Source organism: Nycticebus coucang, chromosome 18 (genome assembly GCF_027406575.1).
Source record: "Nycticebus coucang isolate mNycCou1 chromosome 18, mNycCou1.pri, whole genome shotgun sequence".
NCBI lineage: Eukaryota > Metazoa > Chordata > Mammalia > Primates > Lorisidae > Nycticebus > Nycticebus coucang.
The window spans coordinates 61,422,429-61,437,101 of NC_069797.1; the positions used below are offsets into that span (position 1 = coordinate 61,422,429).

Here is a 14,673-nt window from a genome sequence, read left to right on the forward strand (position 1 = left end):
TCAAGAGGAAAAATTGCTAATTCCTCTAAGAACAGGTTCACCTTCCTCTTGGGCAATCAAGGTGTGTCATTCCTTTTATGCTCACCTCCAGAGCCATCTGGAGGGGCCCTGCTCCGAGTCCTCAGCTCTTATGCTGTGCCTGCCCTCAGCCAGGCGCTGGTCTTCTATCTTGGCAAAGGATGTAGAGTATAAGGTGTTCGTAGGTGCTCTGTCACACTAGGGGCATAATCAAATGCATCCTGGCCCCATGGGTGACAGAGCGTAGCCACTGCTGTTGCTGCTGAGGTTTGGGGTCTCCCTCCTTCTACCCTCCTCCCCCGCTCCTTTTGTCCTTCATGGGACCAGACTCAGAGAAGCTTCTTGGAGATAGTGGTTCCAAACTGCCACCTCTGTGAATAAGAGCAGCTTCCCCAGCCCACTTTCCTCACGTTCCCCTTCAGGTCATCCCAGCTGGCTGGTCCTCATGCAGTTACAAAGCCCCGGATATCTTCGGATTCACTATCCTCTCCCCACTCTTCCCATGGCATCCCTCACTGGACATGGCACCCAGGGGGTCTTTGGCTAAGAAGTGAGGTTAAACATGAACGCTCCCAGGCTGTTGAAGCTGGGGGATGATTAATGACGTTCCCCAGAAAAGGTTGAGACATTCACATTAGGAGGATATGTTTCAATCAGGAAGTTACCCGTGCTGCCCAAAGCAGCAGAACCATCTCCTCCCATGCTCACCTCATGAGAACAGGGAGGCCAGGCACCGAGCGTGGGGTGGGTAGCACAGTCACAGGGTACCCAGGCAGAGAGTCTGCACATCAGGAAGGAGGCCACACCCTGGCACCTGTAAAAATCAGCATCTTCCTCTGGAATGTTGCTAAAGACCCTGCGCTCAGGTGAACTTTAAACAACATAGGCAAAGAATTAGATAATCTGCAAATAACAACAAAGGGCTTGGAGATAGTGCCAAACCCCCATTCAGGGGGTGTGGTGTACACAGCGTGGTGCCCCCAGAGGAAATAAATAAATAAATAAATTGGAGAAGGAACCAGGGCATCATCTTAGCGAATCCTGATTATAGATTTCTTACTAGCTGCATAGTTGTTTTATTTATTTATTTATTTGGAGAAAGAGTCTCATTCTGTGCACTGGGTAGAATCCTGTGGTGTCATCGTAGCTCACAGCAACCTCAAACTCTTAGGTTCAAGTGATCCTCCTGCCACAGCCTCCTGAATAGCTGGGACTACAGGTGCCCAACACAAGCCCTGCTAGTTTTCTTTGTACTTTTAGTAGAGATGGGGTTTTGCTATTTCTCAGGCTGGTCTTGAACTCCTGAGCTCATCCAATCTACCCACCTCGGCCTCCCAGAGTGCGTCTCGCCTGGCCATAGTTGTTAATATGCCTCACTTGAGAGGTAGTGTAGTGCACTGGTGATGGCTCTGCCATTTACTAGCTGTGCACCCTCAGGCAAGTGACTAATTGCTCGACCTTAGTCTCTTTATCTATAAAATGGAGATAATAATTGTACCCACCCCATGAACCTGGGGCCAAATAAACAAAGGAACCAGAGAGTGAATGCAGGGTGCCTGCCTCGTATTCTTTCTCCTTGCCATCAGCGGGCTTACCCCCAACAGCCTCTTTTCTTATGAAATGGAAATGAGGTATAACTAGGCTTTAGAACATGTAGAAATGACAAGTAAAAATTTGAGTAAAGAATTCAAGTCCCTACTATGAGGAGAAAAGGTGGGAACTGAATGTACTTGGTATTTACTCTATGCCAGACCCTTTTTTTCCTTTTCTTTTCTTTCTTTCTTTTTCTTTTTTTTTTTTTTTTTGAGACAGAGTCTCACTATGTTGCCCTTGGTAGAGTGCTGTAGCATAACAGCTCACAGCAACCTCAAACTCTTGGGCTTAAGTGATTCTCTTGCCTCAGCCTCCTAAGTAGCTGGGACTACAGGTGCCCGCCACAATGCCTGGCTATTTTTGTTATTGTTATTGCAGTTGTCAGTGTTGTTTAGCTGGCCCGGGTTTGAACCCAGCAGCCTTGGTGCATGTGGCCAGCACCATAACCGCTGTGCTACGGGCACCGAGCCTCTATGCCAGACTCTTCAGTGTCTTGACAACTGAGTGGAACAGGCATCATCCTTATCTTAAAACTGAATAAACTCAGGCACAGGGTGCGTAAGTTCTTGGCCTGAGCTTTTACAAAAAGTAGGCCCAGGATTTGAGTCAAACCATTCTCACAGGTGTGGCTGTGTTTGGTGTGGCTTTAATTTATATTTTCCTAATTCTAATGATGTCACCATCTTCCATGTGCTTTTGGCCATCTGTATCTCTTGTTTAGTCTGTTCCAATTTTTTGTTCATTTAAAAAAATTGAGTTTTGGCTCAACGCCTGTGGCTCAAGAGGCTAAGGCGCCAGCCACATACACCTCAGCTGGCAGGTTCAAATCCAGCCCAGGGCTCGCCAAACAACAATGATGGCTGCACCAAAAAATAGCTGGGCGTTGTGGCGGGCACCTGTAGTCCCAGCTACGTGGGAGGCGGGGAGGCGGGAGACTGCTTGAGCCCCGGAGTTGGAGGTTGCTGTGAGCTGTGATGTCATAGCACTCTACCCAGGGTGACAGCTTGAGGCTCTGTTTCAAAAAAAAAAAGATTTGAGGGTTTTTTGTTGTTGTTGTTGTTGTTCGTTTGTTTGTTACTGAATTTTGACAGTTTAGTGGTCTGGATACCAGTTTTTGATCTGATGTATGTTTTGCAGGCAGTTTCTATCAGTTAGTGAGCCAGTGTCTGTCTCCTTAACAATACCTCCTGAAGAGCAGAAGGTTTTACAATTCTGATATAGTCCAACTTATGAATTTTTATTTTTATGCTTGGTCCCTTTTGTGTTCTGGACCCAGAACCTCTAAACCCAGATCCTGTGGTCATCAAAGTCCTTCTTGTTACATTGAACGTGATGTTTCCTCAAAACCTATCTTTGGCCAGTGCTAGGCTGGCACCGCAAGCATCTCGCAAGGAGCTTGCTTAAAGTACAGATTCCTTGGTCGGCACCCTGGAGAATCTGCTTCTGTGGGCCGGGTAGACCTGGGAGTCTGTGCATTTATCAACCTCCTCAGGTGATTGGGTGATCAGCCGGGTGTGGGCGGGGCTTTAATGTAGAGACTCCGCCTCCTCCAGCCTTTAGACAAGGTTGCTTCTTGGCTTCTTAGTAGTTGGGTCCTGCACGGTGCTGCTGATAGTGTTATTTCTGGGTCTGTTTTTTATATTCCTCCCCTTCCTTCCTCTCCAGCTCCCTTAGCACAGTATTTGACATTCAGCAGACGATTAAGACATGCTTTTGAACTAAACGACCCACTCTCCATCAGCAGGGAGGGAGAGGCAACCCCTCTGTACAGCTGGCACTAAGTGGAGCTAAGTACAAACCCTGTCATTATTGACCGAGGCATGAAGTGCTGTGGCAGCTCTACCCCCACCCAGCCGTGGGCGGCCACTTCAGGCGGTTGCCTTGCGCTCTAGCCCCGCCAGAGGGTTCCCCACCTGGGGAGGTTGTTATTTTAAAGTAGCTCCAACACTGGCTTACTGGAGTTTAGAAGGACGCTGCTGCAAGTGAACAGCTGTGGCAGCCTCCAAGTAAAAGAAAACTGTATTCATTTGCACCAGGGGGTGGGGGAAATGAAACATGTTCTGGATTAAGAGCAAAGCAAGCATTTAGTGATTTTTCACTACATGTCAGATTGTAACCTTGCAAATGGGGAGGAGTTCTGAGGGGGTAGAAATTATTGTCTCCACCTTCCTCAAAGGAGCAGTGGTAAGGAAACTAAGATCAGGTGAGCCAGGGCTTTATATTTTAGTTAATTCTTGCAATAACCCACAAGGTCAATATTATATTCCTATTTTACAGACAGATAAAGTGATGCTCAAAAGGATATAAGGACAACCAGGATGTGCTGGAGGCAGGATTTAGAATGTAGCAGAAGCTGAGCTACTGAAATAAGGAGACCTCAAAATACAGGGGTTTAAAGAATGTTGACGGTTATTTCTTCCTCGTATAACATCTCAAGGTCAGTAGGAAAGCTCTGCTCGAAGCAGTCACCCAGAGACCCAGGATCCTGCCATCTGTGGCTTCACATGTTTCCAGAACTGGGATTGGCAATTTTTTTCTGCAAAGAGCTAGATAACATTTTAGGCTACAGAGGGCATGTGATTTCTTTCCTTACTACTCAACTCTTGCTTTATGACAGCAACCATAGATAATATGTAAATGAATGGGTGTAACTGTGTCTGATAGAACTTTATTTACAAAAACGGGCTGGATTTGGCTCACAGGCTAAACTTTGTTGGCCTGACCCTAGAACCGTTGTTCTCAGGAAATCAGCAGATTGAGCATCTTTGGGAAACTTGCTAAAAATGCAGCTTTTGGGGCCAGTCCCTCTATCCACTGAATTAGATATTCTGGAGATCTGCTGGAGGTTAAGAACCACAGCTCTAGAGTCCTGCCTCTTAGCCCTGGCTACATGTGAGCTTTAACTGGGGGAGGTTTAAAAGCTCTCAATGTTTAGGCCACATCCTAAGGCAATTACCTAGAACTCTCTCGGGTGGGTGGAACCCAGGCAGCAGCACTTTTAAAGCTGCCTGCTGATTCTAAGGTATTGAGAAAGCCTAGAACATTGTTACCCCTGCTGGTTAGCACTGGTTACCCCTGCTGGTTAGCACTGGTTGCCACCTGGCCTGCTACCACCTGCTTCACCGGGGAATGGGGCACCCTGTGCTCCCTGAGATCTGGGTTTTGGTCTCTTCCTTTGTTTTACTTCCCAATTCCCCAGCACCTAGGCTCCTTCCTGGGAACTCTGTATGGGGTTTTGTAATTAGAGATGACCTCAGTTCAGGTTTGTTAACTGATCAGTCTCTGGGAGGGAGCAAGAGGAGGGATGACTTTGTGGCAGTGAAGGGGTGTGGACTGGAAATAAATCCATGAGAGGGAGTAGGAAGATAGGAGGTGACAGAGCAGGGAGAAGCCTTGATGTAGAAGCACCTAGCGCAGTTGCCCATCACCAGGGTTCAGTGAAGGCCTGTCCCTGCCTTTTCCTTCTAGCTCCCTGGCAGGTGCACAGCCTTCCAGAAGCAAGTGAGTGCTACATGTTGACACAGAGCAGTCTCTAGGTATCCTTGAGCCTTTTTAAATCAGCGAGCACTTATGTGGCACTTACTGTGTGCCTGGTAGTGCACTTGTCCCTTGGTATCTGCAGGAGTTAGTACCAGAATCCCCATGGATACCCAATTCCTCAGATGCTCAAGTCCTATGGTATCCTAAATACTTTATATAAATTAGTGCCTTCAATCCTCACAACAGTCCTCTGGGATAGGGATTATCACTACCCCCATTTTACAAATGGGGAGACTGAGGCTTTAGGAGGTTACGTGACCTGTACGAAATTACACAGGTAGTAAGTGGTGAAGCCAGGATTCAACTTAGGAAGTCTGGCTCCGGAGCTGAGTTGTTGTCTGCTGTGCTCTGCTACCCTCTCTCCATAACAGCCACAATGATACTATTATTCTCATTTTGCAGATGGAGAAAGTGAGGTTATGTAACTTGCTCAAGATCACAGAGCTGTTAAGTGGAAGAGACAGGACTTGAACCCAGGTCTCTCTGGCAACAAAGCTCTGGGGGTTGCTAATTTGCCCCACAGCTTGGTTTGTCTTCCCCTCCCTTTTCCCCTCCATCTGTCCACCTGACTTATTCTGGGGTTGCACGTGTGGGGCTGACTCACAGGGGAGCAGGAGAGCCCATCCTCCGGAGTGAGAAGGCAGCTTTTATTTCTATTCAGAGCATCTTGGGTGCTGGGAGAGCCGCCAAACCCAGCTGACATATTTTCCCCTTCCAAAGCTGCTGAGTGGGTGGGCAGCCCCAGGGCTCTAGGGGGCCCTTGTGACACCAACTCCTCAGCTGCATCTCAGCACCCACGGGAAAGAGGAGCACTCCTGCTTTGTCTACCTTAACTACAATCTCTTTACCCGAGGGAGATTACTGTAGCTAAACTTCTACTTGCTGAAGTCTTTCTCACTACTCTGCTCTGGTCTGGAGCCGAAAGGAAATCCAAGAGTTCCAGGCTTTCCTTTAGGCAATTGAGACAATCCTAATTAATCCCATTTTACAGACTCAGTAATTGAGGCAAGCCAGCTGTAGTTCCTGGTTGGATTATCCTCTTTCCTGTTAGTCCTGCAATGTTTCCCAATTGTTCTTTCTCCTATCCAGTCATTTCTCTCATTAAATGACGAGAGATGCTGGGGTAGTTAACCGTGTAGGTCACTTTCCCCCTGCTGGGAAAGTCCTCCGGGGGTAGGTTAGAGCTGGGCCCAGGAGTCTGCCCTTTAACATGCCCCACAGGTCGCTGTCATCAGCAGGGACACCATGCCATGTTTCCCATCTTCATCAGTGGCGATGGGAAATACTGGCAAAGGCAGACCGCCAGTGGATGCCAGGATTCTCCCCCATTTCAGGTACAAGACCTTGACTGCCTCTGTCTTAGCTATGCCGCAAACTGTAGCAGTTGCCCCTGAAACTTGAATGAGTCTTGTGGGTTTGCTGGCCCAACTTGGGCAATCAGGGTGGGGCTGGCAGGGTGGTGTGAGTGTGCCCCAGCCCTGTGGCCATTCTGCCAGATTCTCCAGGGGATATCTGCCGAGGATCCCCAGATGTATGGATCTCTTATTTTCACTTTAGCCAAACTCTCCAAATGCTGAGGGGCAGTCCACCTGCTAAAAGCTTCTAGCCCATGGCTTTCTGTCCTGGGTAGGGAAAGCCAAAAGGCATCACAAAGGTGGTTTGTTTCAAGTTGTGGTGGTTTCATAACCAGTTGAAAAACCCTTAGGGAATTCTTCCTGAAGAGGTGATGCCTAGTTCCCCACCCCTTGGGTGTGGGTGCTCTTAATGACTTTCTTTTAATGCATAGAATAAAGTGGCTTCAGAGACTAGGTCATGAAGAGCGCTGTGACTTCCTTCTCTTTCCTGGATCCCTCACTCTGAGGGAAAGCCAGCTACCATGTTGTGAGGACGTCCAAGCAACCCATTGGAGAACTGGTGAGAAACTGACGCCTCCTGCCAATTGCAAGCAAAGAACCAAGGCCTTTTGCCAAGAGCTGTGTGAATAATCCATCCTGGAAGCAGATCCACCAGCCCCAGTCAGGCCCTCAGAGGACAGACGTGCAGGCTGATGTTTTGTCTGCAACCTCAGTAGAGCCACAGTCATGAAGCCAAGCTGCTTCTGAATTTCTGATTCACAGAAATTGTGACATAATATATGTTGGTTCCTTTAAGCTACGAAGTGGTGGCTGATTTTTAAAATGCATCAATATATAATTGATACACAAGGCAAGAGCAGCGAGCTTCATCAATACTCTGAGGAGATGGGTGGGAGAACAGAGACAGGTGTGATACACAAAGACTTGGCCCATCTGGTGGGCCAACCAGCCCTTGTTGGGGTGGACGGTCCTGTTATGTGTGCCCAGCTATTTGCTGTTAGTGCTGTTATTACCTTTGATATTGTATATATCAAGAAACTGGAGCTCATATAGGTCAAATCACTTGACTAAGGTTGCCCAGCTGGTTGGTGGCCCAGCCATGATTTGAGCCCAGTCTGCCTGTCCTGGTCCATGATTTCCCACTTTTCCTGCCTCAGTGATCATGATGAATTTGGACCAGCCCCTCCCCTTCTGGGGGCTTTTCATGACACTGGAGCAGACTTCATGCATCAGTGAGAAGGCTGAACCTGGAGCTCTCTGCCAGGATCCCTGAGCAGAGTGTCTGATCACAGCCCCCACAGCCTTTGCCTTATTTGATGCCCCAGAGTAGGCCAGCTCTGTCTGCTAATGACCTAGTGAATCAAGGATGAGGATGTGACAGCTTGGCTTTGGGAACCTCTGTGCAGGAATGAGTGTGTGCAAACTTATGGCAGCCTTTAGCAATACCACCCCCCATTCCCACACATATGTGTGCTCAGCCTATGGGCAGAGACCTCATGGACACTCCTGTTCTTGGCCCGGCCCCTCCCTTTACCTCATCCTAGTTCCTGATCTCTAGTCGCACAGATGCTAACAGCTGGCACTTATTCAAGAAAAGTGCTTAGGGCCAGGTGCTGTGGCTTACGCCTGCAATCCTAGCACTCTGGGAGTAGGAGGGACTCGAGTTCAGTAGTTCAAGAGCAGCTTGAGCAAGTTACCCCATCTCTACTAAAAATAGCAGTGTAGTGAGGAGGAGGCTCACATGAGTCTAGGAGTTTGAGGTTGCTGTGAGCTAGGCTGACACCACAGCACTCTAGCCAAAGCAACAGAGTGAGACTCTGTCTCAACAAAGAAAAGAATAGGTGCTTGGGGTGATGAACTGATGTGCCTTGACGCTGTCCTGCTACCCCGAGCCTCAGATATAGGCTTTGCCATTGACAAGGTGATGAGTCATTTCAGGAGCAGCTGTGGCTGTGGAGGCAACCCCATCCCTCAGAGGGAGGCACTTTCCTGAGAGAGTCAGATCAGGAGTGTGGGCCTGGTACCAGGACCTTAGGAAGTGGGCTGTGTGGAAGCTGTCAGAAGTTGCGGTTCGCCTGCTGGAGTCTGGGGCATCACTCTTGGCATCTCCATCTGCAGGCCAGGGCAGAGCCCACTCTGGGCTGCCTCCTCCCCAGCTCCACACAGGCCTTTGACGGGACACCATTGGCCACCACTCCTGCAGCTTTCACTATAGTCTCAGCTGACAGTTCCTATGCTCACCCTGGGGGAGGCGCAGCCAGGAGCTTCCTGCAGCTCTGCCCCCATCCTGCCCCGCCCTCTTCCTGAAGAGCCTCTGCAGGAAGCTCGGCGCCCCTCGTGAGGAACCTGGCCCCTGATCCTGCTATCTGCGGCTTCCCATTCTCTTCCCTAGACCCTTCAACAGCAGCCAGGTGGTTTGAGTCAGGGGTCCCTGGGCCTTCTTGGGTTGAAACCACTTCTCCAGACACCCCCAGTCACCTCCACCCATCTCTCACACTCAAAGTAGAGGAAAGGCAGATGGATGGAGTGTCTGCACAGCCAGAGGGGCAAGGTGCGGGGATGGGCAGAGAGGGCAGGCCCCACGATGGACAGATGGAAGAGGCCTCCAGCTCTCCCTTTCCCTGAATGGCCACAGGAGGAATGAGGTCGCCACCCCACGCCTCTCATGGAGATGCTGTGAGCGTGAATGAGAACAGCTTGTGAGGGGCTCTGACGGGCGCAGCCTGGTGCGGAGACCTTTTGTAACCTTCTGGACCTGGCATTGGACCAGCGGACAAGTCACGTGACCCATGTGGCTATCCCAGTTCGTGGCTCACCTCCCAAATACCTCCTGCTTTGCAGGGCTGTGACCCTGGGGAAGGGCATGGGCTCGTTTGAGGGTGGGACAGGTTCTAGGATACATTGTATGTGTTAAATCTTTGGCTGTGGGCACATGTACATTTTTTTTTCTGGCGTGTCCACCTTCTCAAAGGGGTCGTGATTTATGAATGGTCTAGTTTGGTACAGGGTATCTAATCTGGGCATAATTCCTGGGTGGTTACTCCCAGCAAATCTGGTTTCCAAGTTTAAGGCTGTGGACATTCATCTTGATGAAGTGCTCACCTCTCTACTTTAAAACCTACCACTTCCCCTGCTTCGGGAGGTTTGAGATCAGGCCTGTGGGGCAGATCCATCCTCTGTCCTTCCTCTCCTCCCAGGCAGACCCCAGTTTCCCTGCACCCAAAGTGACCAGTGTCGTGTTCCAGCCACACTCCAGGCCACAGTGATGCTCCTGGTGATAGGTGAATCATCTGCCCTGTGCACACATCCCATGTCTGAGCAGCCCCTTCCCAGAGGTTTTTGTTGTTGTTGTTGTTTTATTTTGTTTTGTTTCAAACACATGGGCAGAATTCTGCCTTGTAGAGCAGTTTCAGTGTGTTTCCAAGAACTGAACTTGGCTTCCTAACATAAACAGGGTTGTTCACAAGCTAATGGCCCTGATCATGTCAATATGACTTCTGTCTTCATCTTGCCTAAATTCCTCCTCAATCCTTCTTTAACTTTAGGTCTGGACTGACCACAGCCTGCCCAGGAAAGCCATGCAGCAAAGAGGGAAGTTTTCCTCAAGATTTCCCTGTCCTAGTAGAACTTTATTATTATTATTTTTTTACATGTAAGAGGTTCCTGGACGTGTCTAAGAATATTAAATGTATCAGGACGGGCGTGGTGGCTCAAGCCACCCAGCCCTCTGGGAGGCTGAGGTGGGCAGATTACCTGAGCTCAGGAGTTTGAAATGAGCCTGAGCAAGAGCAAGACCTAGTCACTATTAAACATGTAAAAACTAGCCAGGCATTGTGACAGGCACCTGTAGTCCCAGCTACTTGGGAGACTGAGGCAAGAGAATCACTCAATCATGCCATAGCACTCTACCCAGAATGACAGAGTGAGACTCTGTCTCAAAAAAAAAAAAAATCAAAATTGGATGATGATCTTACGATATAGAAAAGGAGTGTGGCCTAGTAGTTAAGAACTTGGACAATGACCCCAGCTGCATAGGCATAATCTGCTCCTTCCTTGGTGTGTGGCTCACAGACCTCTCTGTGCCTCAGTTTTCTAAAAATAGGAGTGATTATAGTAACTCATTTGTAGAGTTCCTGTAAACTAAGTGGCATTATATATTTAAAGCACTCAGAACAGGCTTACGGACTATGTGTTAACAAGTATCGTTGTATGTTGTCAGGTGAGTTTTGCACTCAAAGAACTAAGAAGAAAGATCAACTCTCTACTTAATTTTTCCCTCTAAGAAGACGATCACTGGCAATCTATTTCTAAGACCTTGTTTTCTTTCCCTCACAAGTGACTCTCATCAACCAACTTGAGTTCAATGAACACGCAGCTGAAACTGAAGATTTTCCACGTCCAGTCTCTTGAAAATTTTCATTTTAGTTTCAATTGCGTTACATTCACAAGAGCCTTTGTTTCTTATTACTAATGCTTTCACTTTTATTTTCCCATTTTTGCTTATTTTTTATATCAAAAAACCCAACATAGTCAAACAATTATGTCAACACATTGTACTGTACAGGCCAAATGGAAAGGCAAATGCTTCAAAAATGGGACTGCTGGTGGGTGGTTTGTGTCACGTTATGACATTCCAATATGTTTGCCAGTAGATGAGAAAAAAATTCAAATTTGTTGAAGGAAAATCAGTTTAGGAATGTTGACATCCAACCTGTGATGATGGTGATGGTTCCAAAGCCAAAAAAAATCACTGAGGCTGGAACATGTATCTGGGTTCATGTCAATGATCTGCTTGTTAAAAGAACAACTTGTGACCGTGAAGTAGGGGGCAGGAGTTCTTCACTGTCATAACTGCCTCATTGCAAGAGAGCCAGCTACAAAGCAGCTGAGTCTCATATTTTTTTGGAAACCCATTATGAAACCAAGGTGGTGTTCTACGGGAAAATAGATTTGAAAAGTTTTGGTGGAAAGGGCCAGGTCTTTGTCATGCTGGGATCGTGGTGAGAGAGATTTGAAAGCCCTTGTAGTAATTGCTGTCCCTTCCTATAGCAAAAGCTTAACAGGGGAGCCTCTTGGACAAAATGACGGTGTGCTCTGCAGCAGCTGTGACTTCGTTTCCCAGGAGCAGCGGGTACTTGAGACTACCTCCTCAGTGGGGCCTGGGCCCCTCCTCTTTCATTCTCCTGGAGAGTGTCTTGTGCTAGAGTTGACGGCTCTCACGAATGCCTCCATTTCCTTATTTATGCATTTCTTCGTCCCCTTTTGTGACTGAGGGTGAGTTAGCTAGGGTTGGAGTTCTTTACCTCCCTTACAGTTAGGGTTTATGTAGCTTTGGTTTTCTCTTTACTTCGGTGGCTACATTCTAGAAGTTAGGGAAGATACATGTGAGTCTGAGCAATACGAGGTCAGACAATTATGTTTTTGAATTTATTCCAGAAAAACTTCTACATACACCATTGCTAAATAGCACCATAGTCACCTTTGAGGTACTCCCCTTGGGAAGCTCTGCACTGACGCCAGCACCTCGGCCACCCTTCAAAGCAATTTTGGAACACTTTTTTTTGAAATGGCCATCAGAGCTGTCATTGTATGAGGTCTGACAAGGTCATGAACTCATCCTAGAAAAAGTGCTACATACGTCATTGCTGACTCACTCTCGTCACTAGACGGCCAACAGGGTAGTGCTTCTAAGGTGACCACGGTGATATTCAGCAACAAGGTATGCAGCACTATTTAAAGATGAATTCACGAAATTAATTGTCCAACCTCATATGTCTGACAAGGAATGAGAGCACCAGAAGGCTTTATACCTTGACAGGGTGGCCACAGATACAGAAGCAACCACAGGCCCCAGCGAGGGGTACCATCGCCACTTAGGACTTCATAAGGACAAAACCCCAAATTCCTTCCATCCCCTGTCTTAATAACGGTCCTCGCTGTGTCATTCTGAGATGGGAGTGGTTTTGTTGATGGAGAGTTTGCTAAATTGATAAGGAATGGTTTTCGAATCATATAAACCTGTGGTTCTCAACCTGTGCGTCGTGACCCCTTTGGGGGTTGAATGACCCTTTCACAGGGTCGCCTAAATACATCCTGCATATCAGATATTTACATTATGATTCATAACAGTAGCAAAATTATAGTTATGAAGCAGCAAGGAAAATATGGTTTTATGGTTGGGGTCACCACAACATGAGGAACTGTGTTAAAGGGTCACGGGATTAGGAAGGTTGAGAACCACTGATATGAATGCTTATGAATGTTTCTTCTGTTTCCATCCCCTCATCCTGCCATGCCAGTGGGTGTGTGAAGTCAACAATGCCTTCTAAGCTTCTAGTGATCAGCCTGGCTGCCACTGTCTCCACATGATCCCAGGGACTCCAAGAAAGCCCCAGAGACCAAGGAAGAGTCTAGTCCTGTGGTCCTGGCCAGATATGGAATTTCACCATTGACTTTGTCATGCTTTGAAGTTCTCCACATTGCAAGATTACACATTACAAAGGTTCATGCTTTGAAGTTCTCCACATTACAAGATTACACATTACAAAGGTTCCTCCCACGTCTAGGAGGACTCAGCATTACCCTTGCGTCTATCATGGTCCTCAGGGTAATTCTCAGATTGGGTGGCTCCAGCAATTCATGCCTTTCTCCCAGACACCAATGCCACTGTCAGAGCAGGCCCGGCATTTCACATTCCATGATGGGAATGGGCATTTAACATGTGCAATGCTTTTCTTTGAAAGTACCTTAAATGGAGATTTCTAGAAAATAAACCATTGTCCACCTTCATCAATGCTAGGAGCTCAGACTTTAGTAAAGTTCATTTATTTCAAAAGAGGGTATGATAAAATTGTTTAGGCTCACTCGAAAATCCATTGTAAGGGAGTGCTGGCATTTAAAAAATTATTTCGTGATTATGAGAGCAATACATGCTCATTGCAAAAAATTAAGAATACAAAAGTATATAGAAAGAAATAAAATCAGGATCTTACCTTTTACAAATAACTGTGATTAGCATTTAATATACCACCTTTTTTCTGTGCATAACTATTTATAAAATCATATGCTCCTTTATCTATAATTTTGCATCTTGCTTTTTTCACTTTATACAACCAAAGCGCTCCCTGATATCATCATCTATTCTTCAAAAACACTATTTTAATGGCTACATAATATTTCATTGTCTGGTTGTCCCAGGATTTATTTAGCCAGTTCTCTATTTGCTGGTGTCTAGGCACTTTCCTATTTGTCATGATTATAAATGATGCTGTGGTGAATATTCTTGTCCAGGAAATCTTTATCTGGTTTCTGATAATTTCCTTAGAAGAAATTCTAGGAAAGGAATTTATGGAGCCTAGTTTTGCTGTGTGCTACCTCTCTCCTTACAGATGCTCAGAAAGGTGGAGTAGCTCCTGTCATCCCCCAAACGGGTGGCGTTTGCTGCCTCTGAAGCATCCTAAAGACCTGGACAGAGAATCTTTGGGGAGAGAAGCAAAGGGGGACCTGAGTCTCCCCAGGAAGCTCCCAACTATTCACCTGAACCTGCTCCATGCAAAGCAGAGCTTCCCCCTGCAGGAATCATTTCACAATTAACTTAGAGACTAAAGCATATTTAATTAACCATGGAAACCCTCCCAGCCATCTGCCTCTGTTTTTATTTTGAGGAAAATGGCAGATCTTTTTTTCCTTAGCTCCCTCTTTTTGGGGATGGAGCTCATTTCCAGCATCCTAGTTCTCATATGGAGCAGGGACCCCTGCCTTGCTGGTCACTACCCTGGATTGCAGAGTCAGGATTTAGCTAACCAAGGGATGCTGGGTCAGAGGTCACACAAGCCTGGGCATTGCTTTCTGGGATGGGCCCGGCAGGGCGAAGGCAGCACCTGCCCACCCAAGAATGGGCTGTCCAAGGACCAGGCCTCAGCCTCTTGGATGCAGAGTGTCAGTGTGGCAAGGGAGCTTAGAGGACAAGGCCAATACTTTCATTTCAGAGGTGGGGAAAGTGAGGCCCAGAGAGGCACCAGGTGGAGCCGAGCACACAGACTCTCAGGCCCTTCTTTGATCCTGGGTTGCAGCCTTCAGGGAAGGGAATGGCTTTGATTTCTCTGCACTCCTGAAGGGAATCCAATGGGCTGTAGCAGCCCGCATTGTTGGCACACTTTAAAATGTG

The 14,673-nt window shown here is 47.4% G+C and overlaps 1 protein-coding gene across 1 annotated transcript in view; it reads left to right on the forward strand.

The window, feature by feature from the left end:
* Positions 1–11,009, forward strand: part of LOC128570578 (ADP-ribosylation factor 2-like) — a 98,692-nt gene extending 87,683 nt beyond the window's left edge. Inside the window, exon 5 of the mRNA XM_053569880.1 lies at positions 10,726–11,009. Coding sequence (XP_053425855.1) covers positions 10,726–10,775 — 50 coding nt within the window. The 3' untranslated portion in view covers positions 10,776–11,009. The remainder of the gene's footprint in view (positions 1–10,725) is intronic.
* Positions 11,010–14,673: the final 3,664 nt, after the last annotated feature.